Source organism: Kluyveromyces lactis (assembly GCF_000002515.2).
Source record: "Kluyveromyces lactis strain NRRL Y-1140 chromosome C complete sequence".
NCBI classification, from domain to species: domain Eukaryota; kingdom Fungi; phylum Ascomycota; class Saccharomycetes; order Saccharomycetales; family Saccharomycetaceae; genus Kluyveromyces; species Kluyveromyces lactis.
The window spans coordinates 911,066-932,047 of NC_006039.1; the positions used below are offsets into that span (position 1 = coordinate 911,066).

The following is a 20,982-nucleotide window of genomic DNA, read 5'->3' on the forward strand; positions in this document are numbered from 1 at the left end:
CACCAAAAGGAAGGAATTGAACATTCCAATGTATAATCACTCAATAAATACAGTGATTTTGACCAGTCATGTCACTACAAGCGTTTAGAATCGGTTTACTAAGTACCACAGCTGCTCCTTTAGCATATGCTCGCCCATTTAGTTCTTATGCGGCCCTTTTGGCAAAGAAAAAAGGCAAGACAAGTGGAAAACCAGGAAAGGCTGACAATGAAGAGCCTATCGAGATAATAGATGTCAAGAAGTATGTCATCGACGCTACTAAACAATTTGAGAAGACTCTTGAATTGCACAAAAGGAAATTGGCTGAGCAAAAAGTTGGAACCGCAAGCCCAACAATTTTCAATGATTTGAGAGTAGGTAAAGAAGGACAAAAGTTTACGGAACTAGCTGCGACCAGTTTGAAGGGTAGGAATGCTCTTATTGTGACTGTTTTTGATCCTAAAGATACCAAAAATATTGTTAGTGCCATTATGGCAGCAGGTTTAAATTTAAACCCCGAGAGAATTCCTAATAATGATCAACAGCTTAAAGTTTCTCTCCCACCAATCACAACAGAGACACGCCAAGCAGTCTGTAAAGACCTAAAGAAAGTATTCGAAGATTACAAGCACTCTGCCCTGAAGGAATCCTTGGGCCATGTCCGTGGCGAAATAATGAAAGAATTAAAGCATCTACAAAAAAAGAATGACGATGTCAAAAAGGTTATTCAAGATGTTGAAAAGATTCACAAAGAATATACCATTAAACTACAAGAACAATTGAAACAAGCAGAGAAAAGCGTAATGAACCAATAGGTGTATCGTTTTTCTTAAAGCCATGTTCTTTTCAAATGAGCGCTATACGAGCTTTCTGTAAAAAAGGGCAGTACACAGATTCAATTCTTGTCAATATTTTAGCGAAGAGTGTACGTTCGTTTTACATACAAACCGATATGTATTTATAGATTGATTAAAGTCCGAAGATGTGATATCAGTGTCGTGTGCTTCATAATAGAATCAATACTCTTTTCTATCAGTTCGCATTTTTTGCTAAAGAGACTAAGGATTTTATCCGTTGCCAAGTAGATACAGCGTACGCGCCGGTGATAAATGCCTTCACAAATTCCCAGGCCTTGCTGTTGCTTTTAATTGGATAGTCAAGTGGTTTTGGGATTTGCGTAGAGATGAAAGGTAATGTGTCGAAGCAGACACTTTTTGCGTTGCATAGACCCAGTAGACCTTCTTCACCACCGAATTTACCGTATCCAGAGCCATTCAACCCACCGAATGGTAATTGACAAACATAAAATGTAGCGAAGTCGTTGATGGCAACATTACCAGTCGTTAAAGAGTTTGCGACTCTGTTACATTCACCGAAATCAGCACCGAAAATAGAACCTCCAAGACCGAAAGGTGCTGCATTTGCCAATCTGATACAGTCGTCGGTGTCTTTGGCTCTCATAACAGTTAGAATTGGTCCGAATACTTCATTGTGCGAGATCTGCATATCTTCAGTAACATCCACCAAAAGCGTGGGTTGGAAAAAGTGACCTTGAGGATAGTTTGGATGATTGTAACGAGAACCCCCATGCAATAACTTGGCACCTTTTGACAACGCATCAGATATTAGATTTTCTAATTGACCAAATCTATTGTCGGAAATCATTGCACCCATATCGACATCTTCTAAATTATCAATATCAGATCCCAACCTCAATTGCCCTACTCTATCGTTGAGAATAGAGACTAATGCATCATAATTCTTGGCAGAAACTATAACTCTCTCGATACCGATACAATTTTGACCAGCCGATTGGAAAGTACCACGCATAATAATCGAAGAGAGAGCTTGTAAGTCCTTTACGGAATCCAAAACAATGAAAGCATCTTTACCACCCAATTCAACAACAACTGGGGTTAAAGAATCTGCAGCAGCCTTCAAAACGTGATGTGCGACAGGTTTACTACCAATGAACGTCAAATGCTTGAAGACAGGGTGTGAAGTGAAATAATTTGCTGCATCGTCGTTTCCTGTTGGTGGGAGACAATAACATAATTGAACGAGGTTGGGGTCATGACCACAAGCTTTTAATGCTTCCTGTACTAAAAGAGTGAAAAACTTACTGGACCATACGACTTGTTCAGAACATTTTACAACAACGGCATTACCAGTGAATATCGAAGCAACTATAGGCCCTAATAAGTTGTGGAAAGGATAATTCCAAGAAACAATCGCCCCAACAACACCCAATGGCTCGTAACGGACCTCTGCACCTTTGTACCATTTCATGAAGAAGTTAGTGGGTCCAGGGCGGGCGCTTGGCTTCAAAACATCTTCTCCATGTTCAATAATCCACTGAATCTTTTCTAATGTAACCAGAATCTCACCCATTGAAGCATCTAACATGGTTTTCCCTGAGTCCCTACATGCGACGCGAGCAATGGCTTCTTGATTCTCCAAGATGAAATTTTTCAAAGATAATAGAACTTGCAGCCTTTCCTTTAATGAAGTCTTGGCCCATTGTAATTGTGCTCTTTCTGCCAATAGAACGATTTCATCGATATCAGTATCAGACATAGACTTAAATGAACCTAGGAATTGGCCTGTCGCTGGACAATAAGATTGGATCATATGGGGTTGCTCTGGGTTATAAACAGAGCAAGGAAACATCCGCTTACCCTTCCAATGTTTGTGAGCTGCATCAGGGATATATAGTTTGAACTGGACCGCAGATGGCAGTTTGCTCTTACTGAACACCCATTGATAAATGAAATAAATCGAGATTAAACCAACAACGAGAGTTCCAGAAGTGAAACGAACATTCTCACTGACGATTTGCGAAGAATTGAAAGTTTGACCAGTACTTACCAAATCTGTCAAGTAAGCTTGAATGGTAGCATTCAATTGCTGCAACACTGACGAATTAAGATAAACCTGTGTTGATGTTGAATTCATTGAGTGACTAATGATTCCCAAAAAAGGAAGGCTAAACAGGGTTTGAAAACGAAATGGCAAAGTTAACCCTATCGTAGCAACTTACTACGGATGTACCAAACTTCAGCTGCCTGCTGCAAGATCAATTTGATCAGTATTGTTTTTTTTAAGTGAAAGCGCTGTATTATTCATTCAAGTAACACGTTATTTGATATGATGCTCGCATTTTTCAGGATGATTTTCACACGTATAACGAAATCCACATGCTGAACGATAAGAAGAGAGGGATAAGATCCGAGACTACCAACGCAATGGTTCATGGCGACCTTAAGATTGTGGATTGATATACTAGAATTACTGAATCAAATATTATTAACTTGTTAGTTAGGGTTTACATCTGTATTTAATGATAGAGACACACGACAGGACATTTGATGGAATATCTCATATAGTTCAGAGTGCTGGCAGAGGAGAAAGGGCGAGCTTTTTAGGCGGCGTTGACGTGCATTTCACCAGTAGGAGTAGTGACGGCCTTGATCAACAATTTCACCACATCATCCTCCTTCTTAGAGGCCAATTCTTTGATTTCTTTCAATTCGGTCTGTACTGAATTTTCGGCCTCCTTCTCCAAACCCTCTACACCACCTTCGTTAGAAGCCTCGAATTTCTTCAATTCCTGTTCTTTTTTGGATTTGTACTCGGTAATTTCTGCTGCTGCATCACTTTTAGCCTGCTTCAAAAGCTCTTGTCTATGCTGTCTGGCCTTGGCCACAATCTCGTGAGCCTCTTTTTCGGCCTTCAATAGTGTTGCAATACCGTTTTGAGACTATTCATAGTTTATGTATCATGTTAGTAAAAGCTGCACTTTATCTCCATATTAAAATCCTAATTAGTGAATGTTATGGCACATACCATCGCTGCTGTGGTTGGTGAGTATTATGCACTAGCTGATCTGCTGATGAACCTGATTGGTTTCATTTTAATCTACGACCATAGTTTCCTACAAAGCGTTTTATTTAAACCTTTGTAATTTCAGGTTTCTCATATTGGGATCGAAATGAAAATAGGGCTATCGTTACATACGAGATGATGTTTAAGAACGAGGTCTCGAGTAGAGACAGCCTGAAGTGGTCTTTTAGTCAGCACTAAGTGAGGGTTCTATCTTACATCACTACTAAACGGGCCTGAACCTAACAAGTTGAGCGGGATAGAATTCGCAAACAGATATCATGGGATTATACTTTGTTTAATAGGTAGTTTATGTCTGAATTTCGTTTCTTTATTTGAATCATTACATAGTGAAAAATTCCAATACTATGAGATGAGATGAGATGAGATGAGGCACCAGAAATTGGTCAGAGTCATTACGTTGGATTGCAATACGATACCCTCAACTTCACACCTGGATCTTTCAAAAAAAAAAACAGATATGGATGACAAGTGTATGGTGTGTCTGAATGAGACATGGAAGTATAAATGTCCTCGTTGTCTAAAGAAGTCATGTTCACTTGCATGTTCAAAGAAACATAAAGAAACGGATAACTGCAGTGGTATCAGCAATGCTACGGAATATGTATCAAGTCAGAACTTGAAAGAAGCTGATACCAGTGAAGAAATGAACCATCTGGTTCAGAGAGATTACAATTTTTTGATTGGTATGAATAGAAGACTAGCCGTTCTCAAAGAAGATGGTAAGAGTAAGAATAAACGGGTATTGCAAAAAGTTCCTGGGGTGACAGGACCGAGCAGATACAATGTTTCCAAGCCGCCCAGAGTGATGAGGAGAGGTGTTAAATGTTTACTATTACCTAAGGGTATGCAGCGGTCCATTTCAAATAAAAGTAAATGGGATAAACCTTTGGACACTTTTGTGTGGTCGTTGGAATGGGTTCTTTTTGATCAAAAAGATGAGCACTGGAGCCATTTATCACACAGGAATAAAGAGGAATCAGAATTAGTGCATTGTATTGGCAAACAAGTATATGATAAATGCAAGGAATTTTATCGTGGAGCCGAAGAGGAAGAAGACAAGGAAAACTCCGCAACAACGAAAGAAGACAGATCCAGTCAAATGATTGAGTTTGGATTTCGGTTCTTCACGAAGTGGTTTCCAAATAATGTAGAATCGATCATGGATACCAAAGAGGTCGTGGAAATCGATCCAAAAAAATGTGTTGGTGAAATATTTAGGGATATGACAGTGATAGAATTCCCTACCATATTCATCGTACCCGATATGGAAACACTTACGAAACACGGATTCCATTTGCATGTAGAGGGATCCATTGATACGCCAGTTCCACTACGAAGGCTTACTGATCCCGTGCAACAAGCTACTTCCACTACCACAACAACTGCTCCTATTCCAGTGATTAGCGAAAGTCATTATCCGGTTGAATATTCAGTAATAGATCCAAAACCACAGGCATCCTTAGATGTTGCCAAAAGCTCAGATTCCACTAGCTCGGATTCGGTTTCAGATTCAGACGCCGATTTAGACTCAGACTCAGACTCTTCTGCTCCCGAAGAGGGTTCCGCCAAACGCCATTCAGATTCAGAGGATGATTACGAAGTTGGTGTATCACTAGACTTTTTAACTGCATAAACTAGCATAGCACTATTCTGTAGGAGCATCTAAATAATCATTTGCTTACAGAAATGATCATTATTAAACATTTCACTCATAACTTGTACTGCATAAATAATGCCGAAATAAATATATCCTATGTATGTAAATATTTAAGCTGCCCCAGCTGCATAATGATTTCTTCTTGTAAGTGTAGCATGCTTTCTGTTCCGGACAACGTCTTGCCTATCCATGTTATTTCTATGCGTGGCATTAGCGATGGAATTCTCTTCCCAAGTAGTTCTTTGAATGTTGGACGATTGGTCAGTTATGACTGCCACCCTCATAGTAGCCAATAAATTTCTTGCTGCATTGGAATGCCTGTACACTGCTCCGTTAAATGCTTGTGTGGCATCCTTTCCAATACTTGTCTCAACAAGCGTGACCCCACCAGGATGATCATATATAAATGGTGTCACGTCATGTACAATACCTTCAATGGCAACGTATGCCTTCCTGTTCTTAATGTATTCGTCCTTTGCTAGCTTCACAAATTGCAGAGACGTCATTCTGGGTAATCTTTCAATGGGAATACCCCATTTTAATCTTGCTGATTCCTCATCGATCATCTTTTGTTGTTGCTGAACCAGACATTTTTCAATTTGCTCGGTAGACACAGTGTGTAAATTCTTGGCCAAGTTAAACCACTGAAGTAAATATATTACCCATTTTGCTGGATCTATTGTAAATCTTCCAGGGCCGTTTCTGAAATCTCCAGGAAATTCGTGATGGAAATTATGATTCGCCTCGCCAAACGTTAAAATATCTCCAATCCATCCCAACTTCAAATTGATGGCAGACTTTGAATCGTCGAATGGCTGGTCTGCCAATGGGAAGTTCTTCCAGTGACATAAAGAACCTATCAGCAACCACTGCTGTTGAACCACAGACATTCTGACAAAACCCAAGTAAAAGATGCAATTCCAAGGGGGTAGCTCCAGGAAATATTTACTTACAAGGAAGGGGAACAGAAGATTTGCTAGAATCCATAGTTGTAAATAATTAGCATCTTGCCAAAGAAGTAAAGGATAACTTACTGATCTAATCAATTGTGTTGTGTGGTTATCATATGTTGCTCTTGCAGTAGACACAATAGTCTCTCGGCATTTAGCTACAGCTTTCACCGATTTCCTATTACCGCGGAAAAACCTATGTCCCCAAAGAGAGAACAACCACCCGTAAACATGCTGCGAATGTGGGTCTCTTTCAGTATCAATATGACGGTGATGTACCATATGTTGACTGGTGAAATCAAGGATGGATCCCAATCCACATGAGGCACCTAAGATGGCCATTGTAAATTGTATAGCGATATGACATTGGTAGGAACTGTGGGTGAAAAACCTATGATACCCCGCGATAAGACTGATTTCAGACAGAAACCAGTAACAAACCAACAATTTTAGGAGGTCCGCATTATACTCTGGTTTATCAAGGATAAGTTTGAACAACGAGAATAAAGGTATTACGATGCAAAGTATTGTAGACCCAACATCCACTTTTTTCAATAAATGCACTACAGGATGGTCCCGATGTTTCACACTGGCCGGTATGATGTTATTTTCCAAAGGAATTTCCCTGCGTGTTGCAACTCCTGGCTCATCTAACCCTTGGGATTGCAATAATTGTGTGAAATCAAACTCGGGAATACTTCCTTCATTTCGTCCCTCAGACATATGAACTGATATTTGATTCTAGTTATCGAAGTAAAAACACAGGCAAACGTTAAAATGCTTAAGATACACTCCCAAAATACTTCGAGGCAAGCTTAATAAGTTTTGTCCTTTCTTCCCGTTTCTATGCAAATACAGTATGCAGTTAACAGACCTCTCACTAAAGCTAAGAAACTGTTTCGCAGATCCGATTTACTGCTTCATGCACTACCGACCTCTTGTTTGATTACAAATATCCTTCTTTTACTGGCTTCTTGCCTATTTAAAGACGCAGTTTGTCACTTAAGATCGGTTAATAACTGTTGGAAAATTTCCCTGATATATGTCAATTCTTATGGATCAGACATAACCAGAAAGAAGTGAAAGCTTGGGACCAATATTTCTCTGAACAGCAGATGTAGCATTAGAATAAACTACACCCCAACTACATCTAAGGGTATAGTAATGAATATGAGAGCCAGACCTGCCCCATCTTGCTAGTTTCGCTTCGTAATGACTATGCATATATAACATACCTTCACGTGATGTACATACAAAATATGGACACCTCAAATAGTACTGAACCCACCAAAAATAACATATAAATACTTGAAGTGATACACAATCACCGACAATTAAATGACGGTCAGTAGAAATATTTTCCACTTGTCGATAGTTCTCACCTCATATTCATCATCCAGATCATTGCCTTTGCTAGCTTAATGGAAAAAAACTCGATTAGAGAAATTAAGATAAATATCAAATTGATACCTATCCATTCATAGAGAAATTTGATATGGCTCCAGACATGAATATCAATTGAGGCCTGATCTGTTTTTCCAATTAGGGCAACCACAATTCGGTGTAGAAGATGATCGATCAATTCGCAGTCTTTACGCCAGCAGGTAATCTTCTTTATGGCTATAATTCGTTAAACAAAAAGTTCTCTGAAACTCAAATCAATAGATTTGTCTCTGAGTTTATCAGCCAGCCGGTGAAGGATGTGACTTCCAAATTTCCTATTATATCCACGTCAGATACTAGTTACATGTATCATGAAACAAAGCAGCCACATCTGTTTCTCGTTGTATCGTTTGCGTCGTCAGAATCCATTCAATTAACGGCTGAAGCAGAATCTGTGGTTGTTCTTGCAACTAAGCTATGGGAATCGTTAGGTTTGAATGAGGTGATTCTTGACAACATTTCTGGGAAAGGAAAGAAAAATGTTCACAACTTTAGGTTCATCACTGAAGGTGCTTCAGATCAAATATCAAAGTTCGGATCTTATTTCGAAGTTAAATACGATGAAATGAAAAAGACCTCTCAACAGAAAGGAAAGAAACATACCGCAAACTATAACAAGCAAGTACCTGTCTCTGCTGCAAATAAAGGGAAACAGAGTAGCAAGGGTAAGAAGGAGAACAGCCAAATTAAAGCCAGAAAATGGGGTAGGGATGGACTTTTAGAAGAAACTGCAGCAATGGACGAATCGTTAGATTTCTCTGAAGGCAATAGAACTGCTTCACCACCTATCGCAATTGGGTCTGATTTAGAATCTGATATGCGCAATGGTTCTCAGTTCGGTAAACAAAACGATAAAGGAGAATTTTTAATTAATGAGATAGACGAATTACTTGCATCAAATAAAGAGAAGTCAAAGGCGAAGCCAACAACTTCGTCTCCATTTTCCTTCTTACAGAAGCATATCTTAGGTAACAAGACCATATCAGAGGAAGATTTAAAAACGGTTTTGGATTCCCTAAAACAAAAGCTAATTTCCAAAAATGTTGCTCCTGAAGTTGCCGATCATTTATGCAATCAGGTTTCGAAAGATTTAATTGGTTCTAAGACCGAAAATTGGACCAGTGTTGACCAAACTGCCAGAGAATCTCTACAAAAGTGTTTATCTTCTATCCTAACACCTAGTGTTTCCGTCGATCTTTTGCATGAGATCCAGAAAAGGATAAACAAAAAGGACTCATCTGGGCTAAATGACCCTTATGTATTTTCTGTCGTTGGTGTCAATGGTGTGGGAAAATCAACAAATTTATCAAAACTTGCTTTTTGGTTATTGAAGAACAACTTAAAAGTCCTTATTGTGGCGTGTGACACATTTAGATCTGGTGCTGTGGAACAGCTTAGGGTTCACGTAGAAAATTTAGCACAACTAACTGATCATAACCACGTCAGAGGTACGAAGAATAGAAGAGGCAAAACTGGTAACGAATATGTAGAGCTCTTTGAAGGAGGGTATGGTGGTTCTAATCTTGTTACCAAAATCGCCAAACAGGCTATCAAATACGCAAAAACTGAACATTTTGACGTTGTTTTAATGGATACCGCAGGAAGAAGACATAACGACGCTACACTAATGTCTCCACTAAAATCTTTCGCAGAACAAGCTAACCCAGATAAAATTATCATGGTAGGTGAGGCTTTAGTGGGAACAGATTCGGTGCAGCAGGCTCATAATTTCAATCAAGCGTTCGGAAAAGAGAGAAATTTAGATTTCTTCATTATTTCCAAGTGTGATACTGTGGGTGAGCTTCTAGGTACGATGGTCAACATGGTTTACGCTACAAGCATACCTATTCTATTTATCGGAGTGGGTCAAACATATACTGATCTTAGAACTTTGAGTGTTGAATGGGCGGTAAACAGTTTGTTATCTTAAGCGATTTAATTAAAGAGATATGTATAAATAATAAGTATTAATCTTTCTGCATTTTTTCAGTATTTCATACATATATCCAGCTCTTTGTTCAGTTCTCATTTGGATTATCTTCTTTTTTTATTGTTACTAAATTTTCTTCTCCATTCTTAATTTCCCTAGTGTCAATGACCTGAAGGTCTTTAGAAAATTTGACATGTCCTGACACAGGCTCTATGGTTTCAACCAAGATTTCGGGCATGTTAGGTTCCGGGCCATCTTTGATTCTGGTCATAAAACTTGATTCTTTATGCCCTAAAATGCAATGCAATATCACCAATGCAGCTGGCTTTGAAAGAACTAAACTGTTTTCTTTACAGAAGGCTGCCGCAACACATTCCGGACATCCATCTTCGCATGGACACTCTTCTACACGTTGCAATGCACCGTTTAAAATCTCCTCAATATGCTCGAATGTTTTCATACATAATCCTGATCCCTGTTTACCTCCTTTAGAATCGTAAAAGACTAATCTGGCGGGACGTTTACGAGAAGTTTGCCGTTCGGCAAATTCTTTCTCTGGTGCCTTACATTCTGTAGAGATTTCATCAACTCCAGCAACGATGAACCTCGGTAACAACCCTAATATTGCATGTTGTGCTGCATGTATACCGCCCGCAGAATTTAAATGTTTGCTCTCAATGAGTTCCAACGCTCTTTTGGGGATGTCAATCCAAAGCCCTTTAGAGTTAATAATCACTGGAGGATTATGAGTTTCAACAGCGTCTAAAATACGACCTTGTTTATCAATTTTAAAGAAGCCAAAGACTATAATTGTTGTCCTTATCTTACCGTAATATGCTGGTACGTCACTGTTCTGCATAGACCTAATCTGTTCAATCTCTTCCGGATCAACGTCGGTGAAATCTCTCTGACTGGTTGTCCAATCGACATCTACTCTCTGAACCTTAGCATACTTATCATCGGGATTAAACTCTTTCACTAGATAAGGATAACCTTGATGAATGAAGATACCACCATCATATAAGGTGAAACTGGTCCGGGAAGCCTCCACCTCTTCGATGATTATATTTCTACCATTTGTTATATCCACGACAGCGAAAATATCCTCTTCTGAACCTCGTAAAGAAATGAGAGCGGATGGCCAGGGCAAAAATCGATCATTGGCATGATACCCATTCGCATCGTGTTGTAATCTCGTTTCACATATTGTAGTTAAATTCTTCCTATCAAAATATTGAGAATCCCGGTCAATATCAATCGGAAGCTCAAAAGCTGCACACTGGATATGACTTTCAAACATTAACATATTATCAAAATCCAAAACAAGATCCTGGTACGATTCAGGGTTATCGACTTCTAATAAGGATTCAGAATGGGCGACATAATGCTGATCAACAGGCGAGTCGCTAGCAACTACCAATGTCAAGGAATCTCTGTTTCTTCTACCAGCTCTACCAGATTGTTGGTGAAAATTAGCCAAGGATAAGGGAAATCCACACATCAAAACGGAGTCCAAACCACCAATATCAATACCCAATTCTAGAGCATTTGTTGAAACAACAGCACGGAGATTCCCATGAAACATTTCTTGCTCAATTTTACGTCTGTCACTTGCGGAGTATCCACCTCTATAAGACATGACTTCGTTAATTAACTGCAACTTTCCCATATCTTGAAGAATTATTCTGACTTCTTTCATTAACAGTTCACATACTCTACGAACATAACAGAAAGCAATTGTCCGAACGTTCTGTATGATTAGCTGAACTAATATTTTAGCGCTTTCTCCGATGAAATTTTCTCTTTTTCTATCATGCTGAGACAACTTTGGAGGGTTCCACACCACCAAGTGTTTTGTACCTCTTGGCGAACCATCTTCGTTAATCAACGTGACTTGCTCAATACCGAAAATGTCTTGCATATGTTGTATGGGATGTTTTAGTGTAGCAGAACATGATATAAATTGAAGCTTTTCATTTTTATAAAACCCCTTCACAATTCGGACTAATCTTCTCATAACTAAAGCCACATGGGAACCGAAAAAGCCCTTATAAATATGCAATTCATCAACGACCACATATCTTAGATTGTCCAAAAACATTTTCCAGTTAGGATGATTAGGTAAAATACTTGTGTGAATCATATCAGGATTCGTGAAAATAACACGAGCCGAAATCCGAATACCTGCTCGTGCTTGTTGCTCTGTGTCTCCATCATAGGTATCTACAATAACATGTGACAATTCTGGTATCTTGGACAATAGCTTTTGAAATGATCTCTTTTGATCTTGTGCTAAAGCTTTTGTCGGAAATATGTACATGAACGTAGAGTGTGGATCCTTGAGTAGTGCGTCTATTGCAGATAACTGGTAGATTAAAGATTTTCCCGACGAAGTAGACGTTGTGATTATGACATTCTCTCCCTTATGAATGCAGTTTATTGCTGCAGCTTGGTGAGAATAGAAGTCTTTATACTCAAGCGCCTGATAAACTTCCGGAGAGAGTGCAAATTCTAATTCACCATATTTCGCTATTCTCTCTGGTATGATATACGAATTGGTAATTTGATCGTTATAGATGCTAGAATGTTTAATCTTCTCCAATAATATAGGTATTGTAGGTCTTGAATCACCAGCTTCATTTACAACTTCAGTTTCGATATTTTTCTTTGCCTGCAACATTGATTCGATTGGGTCCATGAAATCTTTCTTTTTGGGTACTCTAGCAGCTGAAAGTCTTTCTAACTCCTCCATGGGTGTCTTCCCTTCAAGCTTGCAGTTGAAGATAAACCGATTAAGAGCAGATTCAAAAGACAATTTCCTTCTTGATATCATCTTTTTCATAGCATCCGTTGTAAACTCCGGTGCATTCATGTCGCTCTTGTTCGTTTTTTTCTTCCAAGTATTCATCATGTTCCCATCTTTAAACTGAAAGACAAGGACCTGTGAATCTTCTACTTCATCGTTTACTTGATGATCTTCTGCCTTCAAGTCAAAAATATCATTATCCTTTTGCTGATAGCCACCATTCTTGAAATTGAAAACTTTCTCTTCAACTTGAAACTGGTTTCTATCGATGTATTTAAAGATAGTATCACTTGGCATGATAACACATATCTTAGCAAAATCTTGTTCTAACAAAGGCCGCTTTACCGCCTTTTGAACCGCTGGCTTTAGGACATCGAAAGTGGTAATAACATGATTTCTTGTCAGAAGGAATGTGTAGAAGGTATTGAGCCGAAAGAAAATATTTTTTAGCTCCCAGAATTCATCCTTACCTATCTTCCTCTTCTTGAGAAACGCAACATCTTCTTCTGTCTCATCTACCATCTATGTATCACTGAGGTTCAAGTAATAGAGTGCTTACAGTTGGCAAGTCATATGAATGAAACTTGAATTTAACTCTCAAGTCACGTCAAAAAGATACTTTCCTGTTTCTAAACTAGAGCCAATACACTTCAAAGTATCGTATCTGGACAATGCAGAAGCCAAGTTTCACTAGCTTGAATCCTCTGCTATCGTCTCTTATCCTATAGATGTTAGGATATCAATAAGTAAGCGATGAGATAGGACATTAAATAAGAAAGAGCATGTGGATTTCCCTTAAAAATCCGGGTAACACCAAATAGCACCCATTTTGGCAGTTCTCGAATTCAACTATGAAATCTGTTTCAATCAAATAAAGAAACAGCTAACATATTAAGCGAAAGTATTAGCGGAAAATTGGAGGCTAACCCTAGAGACATCAAATATCCAATAGGTATTCGAATATCAGACTGTGCTGTTTTTCAATATCTCTTACTTCGAATGACTTTTTCCCGCGAACAATTTGTCAGTAAAGTACAGAGTTTAGATGAAACTCAGGATTCAATAGTGAACACATCCAAGTGGATGTTAACTCTATACAAAGATGCGGATAAAGTGGCGACCGCTTGGACAGAATACTTGCATAAAAGTTCCATCAGTACAAAGCGAAAGCTATTAGTGGTGTATTTGGCAAATGATATAGTCCAACAAGCGAAGCATAGACAAGTACCTAACTTTGATAAGAGCTTTGGCAATGTTTTGCCATCTGCGTTAGAGAAAGTATATGCAGATTTTCCAACTGAGCTTAGAGCTAAGGTAAAACGCGTTGTAGGTATTTGGAGACAGCGTAAGGTTTTATCAGAGAGTGTTTTGGATGAAATTGACCGAAGGCTAGATGTAGCAGGTAAAATAACACCATCAAGTTCAACAACTGCTCAAAGGAGTAAAGATAAAGTTGATAAAAGATGGGGGCAGCTATCATCCCTGTATGACAATATTGAACAGAATCAAAAAAGTGGTAATACCTTGAGGTTAAGATTTGATAAATCTCTTGAGGCATTGGACCCTAACAGCGTAGTCTACGCTGAAAACTATAATGTTATCAGCAAAATAGGTAGCTCAGTTAAGGAATCATTGACAAAATCTATAGACTTCAGATCAACTCTAATAAAAGAGCTAGAGAAGTTGATCACCGAACAAAACGCTTTGGTAAATAAAGAACAAGACTCTATAAATGAAATTGATTCTATATTAGTAGACAAAGATCCAACGACAATCGCTCAGTCTACAAATTCAAACGATGCTGATTTATTACCAACATACGAAAATAGTGATGATGATGATGACGACAAACACAGCAGCGAAAACGAAGATGAAGTTGCGAACAAAAAGCGTTCTGTCTCTCCAGAAAAACAATCTGATCTCGGTTCAACGTCAGACAAATCCTCGAGCGAGGAGCCCACGATGAAAAAGATGAAGACTGATGAACTAAAGCAAGAAGAACCTACTCCCTCGACCTCACCTTCAAAAAGCAATACTGGGGCCATCGCCTCTAGTATACAAGATCTATTAAGTAGATTGGCAGATTAATTTCCTTTTAATTCTATATAATTGCGTAATTTAACCGAGAACTTTTAAATAATGAGCAGCCAAATCAAATAGACTGGAATCTTCTTGTTTGGAACCCTGAGATTTATCTGATGAGACTCTAACGTCCGATAATCCCATGCCACTTAGCATGGTTCGTACCCTTTCAACATTTTTCTCGAACGCTTCCAGATTGTCCGATGACTTAGATTCTAGCTCAAGTATCAGTCCTTGAAAACCGCTATAAGAAAAAGCATTATTGACTCGTATCGATAAGTCTGCTGTTTGATATGAAACACCGAATTCTCCTTTAATGGACTGTCTCTGTGTCCATATGTTTGAAAGTTTATTTGAAAGCATATAGTCGAAAGGTTCAGGAGTTCCAAAAACACAGCCATTATCATAAAGAGCTTTTGTCACGTATGTTGGAGTTATAATTGCCGATTGATTCTTTATGGTAACTGTTTCATTGTTTTTATGTGAGAGTTGTACTGTGTGCATTACCTTAGTATCGTTCGGATCTGTATTCTTAGCAGAAGTTCTAAAAGTCTTCAATTCAAAAGACCATTTATCACCCATTGATATAAGGTCCGTAGATAAAACATCTTGCAATTGGGTGATTGTAGATGGCGTGCACTTTTCGACGAACAACACTCTATTTGGTTATATATATATTGTTAGTACCGTAAAAGAACAAAGAAAAAACACCACAGACATCTCTGAAAGAATAAACACATACCCATAGTACGTCATTTTATTAGGTGTTCGGATACACTGCTTAATTCTATGATATTGATGATATTCTGCCGATTACCATCTATAATGCATTCTGTTGATATTGCTGGTTTGGGATATTAATCCAAAATTTAAAGATCACATTAATACGTTCTTACCCGGAGTGATGACAATATCCATAACCATTGAATAAAGAATGGGTAGAATATAGACTACTGGAAAGAAGCAAGCAATTATCTGATTCTATCAGCTTGTGCTTCTTAGCAACAAGATAAAATACTACAGAAAGCTATGTTAGTGGTAACTTTAACCGTTTAATATCTATCTACTATTTTGTCATTATAATTACGTACTCGTTATTATCGTTGCAAGTCCACTACACACGACTTACCAGTTTTGTTACAGTGAACGATGGCCCATCTGCCGCCTTTCGCTGCTTCTTTTGAAAGGTTGTTATATATATTTGTTGCAAAACTTCTTGGAGCTGAATTCGCAGCAGACCCAAATACTTTTCTAAGCCATTCATCTTTCTGTGAAAGAGATGTAATGGAAATGATCTCTAGAGTTTCATCATGAATGGCATCGACAGCAAATATAGGAACAGAAGACAAACTGTGAATCAATTGTCTAGAAGCGTTCCTTGCAGATTCTTCAAAGACCCATTTGTCTTTTTTGCTTGGCTTTCCCTTTGCTCGAGTGGCTGGATTAGGAATGAAAATCACCTTTTGGGGACCGGCTGCAGAAATAGTGTCGCTCTCCCCATCTTGGCTTCTCTCCTGGCTGCTATTGTCATCCCACTTATTTCTGTCATCATGTTCACTAAAGAAATCGTCTTTCATTGGTAAGTCATTGTTAGCCTCCCTGTTGAAAGAATCTTCATATAACGACAAAAATTCATCGATATCCATGTCAGCATCAAAGTTTGTGCTTAAATTTTTGATTTTGAGTGGTTTGTACTTCCTTTTGGTATTGGCGATGGAGTAACTTTGTTGCTTAATCAAGACAATCCAATCAACACCATCTTTTTGAGCTGAAGTTATGACGTCTTCAACAGAAAAACAGCCTCTAACAATATCCGCACTAATGCCAGCTTTCCAAAGTTTGCTGACAACCTCGATTCCGACAGTATTTAAAATGGAATTCGAGAAACTAGAAACTAAAACCTCACACCTCTTCGGTTTCCATTCATTATTACCTACTTTAATGCTTTTAGTGAACTTTTTGTTGGTTCTTCCTCCTGCTAACTTGAAGTAATTTTTTACTATCAAAAACATAGTTTCCCAAGCTAAATTAAACCCTACCGCCTTTTGAATATGATTTAGTTTTCCGCCAGATGGTCTGGCAATCAATGAGATTAAATTATCGTATCGACCTCCTGCGCTTATTAGGCTCCTAGTTCTGCCATTATCAAATACGGACTGGAACATTATACCACCTTTGTAGAAGCCATTGTTATAGTTACTTAAGGGTGATATCACAACATTTCGTGTTACTCCTAATGGTTTGAAGTAGTCAACCACTTTGGAGACATAACCAAATGCTTCCTCAATTCGCTTCAAGTAGGGACTATCAACTAAAAGCTTGCTTAGTCTCTTTTTGGACGTTTCTAAATCTGATCTGAAATCAAAAAGTTCAAGATCATTCAACGAGGTAGAGGATATATTTAATTGCGACCTTAGATCGATTTTCAAATCCTTGAATGCTCTCCCAAAACCAAGTTGAGATAGCATATGGGATACAAGGGACCGTTGAGCCTTATCGATATTGCAGAAGTTGAACACACCATCCAAGATATCTGCATGGTTGATGACAAGGATGGTGTTGGTGTTGGTAAAGACGGGGAAGGTAGAGACAATTTCGTCAACGACTTTCAAACACTCGGCATCGTGGACTGCAGAGTCAGTACTAGAGTTAGATATGATATCAAAATCCACCTCACCAAATTTTCTAGGCTCAGTGCTCGAATGAGTACTCTCTGAGGGTCGGAAAACATACTGCATACGGTATTGCTTGGATGTTGTATTGGGATTTTTTGACAAGTATCTTGCCATTGGATATGTTAAATCGTATTGCAATTGCAACACAGAGCCACCCCGGTCCAAAACTTCGTATACATTTTGAGTAGAATATATTGGTGCCTTTGGAAAAATTATAGGAGGCTCATTGTTTTCAATAGCACCATGCCTTCTGAAAATTTTAATTACTTCATCGACCATCTGTGCACGCAACAACTGCAAAAATGGTGTTGTATCTGATCTAGATAAATCGAATAAAATATCACTTGACAAATGGTACGGCTGAGTGAACAAATTTTCTCTCACTTGCTGTTGCCATGGAGAGGAAGGATCTGATATGTTCTTCAAAGCTTCCTTTATTAATTCATCCTGATTCTTTACTGGCACCCACCCACTACGTAATAATGCAGAAGCAGTAGGCCGCCTTACGGGATCGTGATCCAAAAGTAGTTTGATAATCTTTTTTTCGGTGTGTAGCTTCTTATCGTCAAAATCTGATGGAAACTCTACATCAATGTTCCTGAGTTTCTTGATCACGTTGACTCTTTCCATTCCTGTATCAAAAGGGTAAATCATTTCAAAAAAGATAATACCTAATGAGTACATGTCAACTTTTTCATTATAGTTACCATGACTGGTTATTATTTCCGATGCAACATATAAAGCAGTCCCGATTGCTGAGGTTAGATCACCTGAACTTCCTGCACTAGTAAAAGAGTCCCTTCTTAAGGTATCTTGGGATATCTGAACATTCTTTGCCAAACCAAAATCACCGATTTTAATGTTACGAGATTCATCAATGAAAATATTCATGGGTTTCAAGTCTCTATGAATAATTCCTTGAGAGTGAATATAGCTCAATGCTTCTAAAATCTGACGGAAAAGTCTCCAGTACTCCTCTTTTTGGTTGTTTAGACTCTCAGTGTGAATCAAGTCATAAAGAGTTCTGTTTTCACAGTATTCCATCTGAATGAATAGAGTACTTTTACGAGGACTTTTAACAGATAATGATTTCATTTTAGAACGTTTATCTCTACCGAACTTCATATCTCCAATACCATCTTCCTGTAGAGTATCATTCTTTGAGGAGTCTAAACCAGTTACCTCACTTGCAGATGCTTTTGAAACGCCTGTTGCATCTTCATCTTCAGCTTCATCTTCATCTTCATCGGAGGAGTTGCCGAAAACAATTTCAGGATAAGATCCTTGGAAAGAGTTCGATATAAAGTCCCAGTTATTGCTATTCAAACCTGTCAATGACTTATTTATTGAACCCTGCCCGTCTGAGCTACTGAAACTATATGAATCATCACTGAATTCATCTTCACTTTCAATAGCAGTACTATCATGATTGGCTTGTTCTTCTTCTAACCAAGCAGCATAATATCTAACCACATATCTGTGGTTTAAACTTGCCAAAAGCATGACTTCACTTAGTATTGTAGAAAGCTTTTCTTCAGAGTGTCTTATCTTTTTGATCGCATAATATCTACTATCTAATGCATTGCGAGCTTTGACGACTTGACCATAAGCACCCTTTCCAAGTACTGCAATTTCCTCGAAGTCGGTAGCATATCTGGACCTAGATCCTGAATTCAACGAGGAAAAGCGAGACCCTATATTAAAACTTCGCCTTCTACCACCATCAGTTGATGCTCTAGAGGCAGTCCGTGATCTTAAGGTTTGCGATCCTGATGATGAGGGCAAAGTTGACAAAGTTTTATTATCAATGAGAGAATCTGGATATAGATTTAGCTTATTTATTCCAGCGTCTATATTTGTTCTCAAAAATTTCATCGGAAGAAGTTCTAATGGGGTCAGTCTTTGTTTTGGTTCAGGTTGTAGCATTTTTTTGAGAAATTCATATAGACTGTCATCCATTTCAACAGTTTCCAAGAACTCATCCGGAGAGCTAAAGTTTATGGTGGTGTCAACACCACTAATGATGATAATGAATAACACTGCCAATTGCCAGATATCCGTTTTTCTTTGAGGTTTGCTGCCTTTAAATTTGACCAATTCTGGTGCAATCCATTTAATATTGGGTAATTCAAGTTTCACACCGTTTTTGCTAGGATATCTAGTGACCATGGAAAGAATAGTGTACCCATAAGATGGATGAATCAATTTTGGGATTGTTGTACCAAAATCAGTATCTTTCGAAAGTTGGACAGTATGCATATCAATTAATCTATGAGAAATTCCGTGTTTGTGCAAATTTTCGAGACCTTCAAGTAGTCTCAACAGCCACCCACGGGCTGTGGCCAAGTTAACGAATCCTACAGATGTCACAATATCATTTAATGTAGTAAATTGTGCAAATTCTGTAAGCAACCTTATCTTCCATTGGAAGGTCGAGCTATTTCTACCGAGCCTTTCGACACTGAAAGCATAAAGCCTATTCACATTATCGTGATTTACCTGTATCACCGCTTCCAAGTCTTTCTCCAAAAGAGATATTTCCTTTTTACCATTGCTTGTATTGAAGTATGGATTGTCCAATATCACTTCTGTCAAAAGGTATTGAATGCTGTCAAGTTGATCCGAAGATTTCAAAACATTATATAGTGGTGATTCAGCCGGAATAAATGGTTTAACAAGCATCTGGGATGCGAAAGATAGCGGATCGTCACATAAATTAATTGATTGAGGTTGTATAACAGCTCTGAATTTATACTGCGAGTTATTAGGTAGCTTTGCTGTGATGAGTTGTGGAAAAACGAACGCCTGCCCCGAAGAGGTCAATTCGGCAGGCGGCAATAAATCAATCTCCTTATCGTTACTGAATTCGAGCACTTCATCATCCATTCTCTTAGCTAGTTCTTTTTGGAACACTTCGTCAATCAATTTCTGTTCCTGCATCTTCTGTTTTTCAATCATTTTTTGTCTTTGCTCTTCTTCGAGTTTCATTCGAGCCTCTTCATCTCTGATCCGCTGCAGCCTCTGATCCTCTAAAGAATCAGTTACCACATGTTTCTGCGAATCTTCTAGGACATCTTGCGTTGCAATAATGATTTCATATATGATTTCTTGCCCTTTAGATCTTTGATGTATTTCTTTGATTTCCTGCCTGAGCTTATTCAGTTGGCCATCTGGCACATTTATTACATTCTTGAATGTAATCTGAGGAGCTGCATGAGGATAAGTAGACGGGAGAACTACATGCAAATTCAATGAGCATTCAGCAGGATCAGATTCTTGAGACCTTAAACCTATCTCAAATATGATCTGTGGATGTTTATCCCAAGATGAATGTCGTTTAGTTAAGTCTGTAAAATCGTCCATGTAAATGGACTGTAAAGCTTCTGTTTCTAGCTTTTGTATTTCATAATACTGACTAAGAGTCAAATTGCTTAATGACATGACTTTTTAATTCAGTAACCGTCTTATTACTGGCTGTTCGACATATGCTGCTTACCTCTATAAACGATATGCAAAGATTACAACTACTATTATTCGGTTTTTAAGGATCTTTG

The 20,982-nt window shown here is 38.4% G+C and overlaps 10 protein-coding genes across 10 annotated transcripts; 4 read left to right on the forward strand and 6 right to left on the reverse strand.

Annotated features, from left to right (window-relative positions):
• Positions 1–68: 68 nt before the first annotated feature.
• RRF1 (Rrf1p) lies at positions 69–794 on the forward strand (the record flags this gene model as incomplete). Its single annotated transcript, XM_452672.1, has 1 exon — positions 69–794. The coding sequence occupies one exon, from the start codon at positions 69–71 to the stop codon at positions 792–794; it is 726 nt and encodes a 241-aa protein (XP_452672.1).
• A 217-nt stretch (positions 795–1,011) lies between these two features.
• On the reverse strand, positions 1,012–2,934 carry MSC7 (meiotic recombination directing protein; the record flags this gene model as incomplete). The annotated part of the gene is made up of 1 exon (XM_452673.1): positions 1,012–2,934. One exon carries the CDS (start codon positions 2,932–2,934, stop codon positions 1,012–1,014), a length of 1,923 nt encoding a protein of 640 aa, XP_452673.1.
• A 466-nt stretch (positions 2,935–3,400) lies between these two features.
• VMA10 (H(+)-transporting V1 sector ATPase subunit G) lies at positions 3,401–3,828 on the reverse strand (the record flags this gene model as incomplete). The annotated part of the gene is made up of 2 exons (XM_452674.2): positions 3,401–3,739; positions 3,826–3,828. The coding sequence occupies 2 exons, from the start codon at positions 3,826–3,828 to the stop codon at positions 3,401–3,403; spliced, it is 342 nt and encodes a 113-aa protein (XP_452674.2).
• Positions 3,829–4,249: 421 nt separating this feature from the next.
• BCD1 (Bcd1p) lies at positions 4,250–5,518 on the forward strand (the record flags this gene model as incomplete). Its single annotated transcript, XM_452675.1, has 1 exon — positions 4,250–5,518. The coding sequence occupies one exon, from the start codon at positions 4,250–4,252 to the stop codon at positions 5,516–5,518; it is 1,269 nt and encodes a 422-aa protein (XP_452675.1).
• A 134-nt stretch (positions 5,519–5,652) lies between these two features.
• KLLA0_C10692g (uncharacterized protein) lies at positions 5,653–7,215 on the reverse strand (the record flags this gene model as incomplete). The annotated part of the gene is made up of 1 exon (XM_452676.1): positions 5,653–7,215. One exon carries the CDS (start codon positions 7,213–7,215, stop codon positions 5,653–5,655), a length of 1,563 nt encoding a protein of 520 aa, XP_452676.1.
• Positions 7,216–8,062: 847 nt separating this feature from the next.
• Positions 8,063–9,865, forward strand: SRP101 (Signal recognition particle receptor subunit alpha; the record flags this gene model as incomplete). The annotated part of the gene is made up of 1 exon (XM_452677.1): positions 8,063–9,865. The coding sequence occupies one exon, from the start codon at positions 8,063–8,065 to the stop codon at positions 9,863–9,865; it is 1,803 nt and encodes a 600-aa protein (XP_452677.1).
• Positions 9,866–9,953: 88 nt separating this feature from the next.
• HRQ1 (ATP-dependent 3'-5' DNA helicase) lies at positions 9,954–13,193 on the reverse strand (the record flags this gene model as incomplete). Its single annotated transcript, XM_452678.1, has 1 exon — positions 9,954–13,193. One exon carries the CDS (start codon positions 13,191–13,193, stop codon positions 9,954–9,956), a length of 3,240 nt encoding a protein of 1,079 aa, XP_452678.1.
• A 477-nt stretch (positions 13,194–13,670) lies between these two features.
• RTT103 (Rtt103p) lies at positions 13,671–14,759 on the forward strand (the record flags this gene model as incomplete). The annotated part of the gene is made up of 1 exon (XM_452679.1): positions 13,671–14,759. One exon carries the CDS (start codon positions 13,671–13,673, stop codon positions 14,757–14,759), a length of 1,089 nt encoding a protein of 362 aa, XP_452679.1.
• A 30-nt stretch (positions 14,760–14,789) lies between these two features.
• On the reverse strand, positions 14,790–15,509 carry SRB2 (Srb2p; the record flags this gene model as incomplete). Its single annotated transcript, XM_452680.1, has 2 exons — positions 14,790–15,411; positions 15,496–15,509. The coding sequence occupies 2 exons, from the start codon at positions 15,507–15,509 to the stop codon at positions 14,790–14,792; spliced, it is 636 nt and encodes a 211-aa protein (XP_452680.1).
• Positions 15,510–15,850: 341 nt separating this feature from the next.
• Positions 15,851–20,869, reverse strand: GCN2 (serine/threonine-protein kinase GCN2; the record flags this gene model as incomplete). Its single annotated transcript, XM_452681.1, has 1 exon — positions 15,851–20,869. One exon carries the CDS (start codon positions 20,867–20,869, stop codon positions 15,851–15,853), a length of 5,019 nt encoding a protein of 1,672 aa, XP_452681.1.
• Between the last annotated feature and the right edge of the window lie 113 nt (positions 20,870–20,982).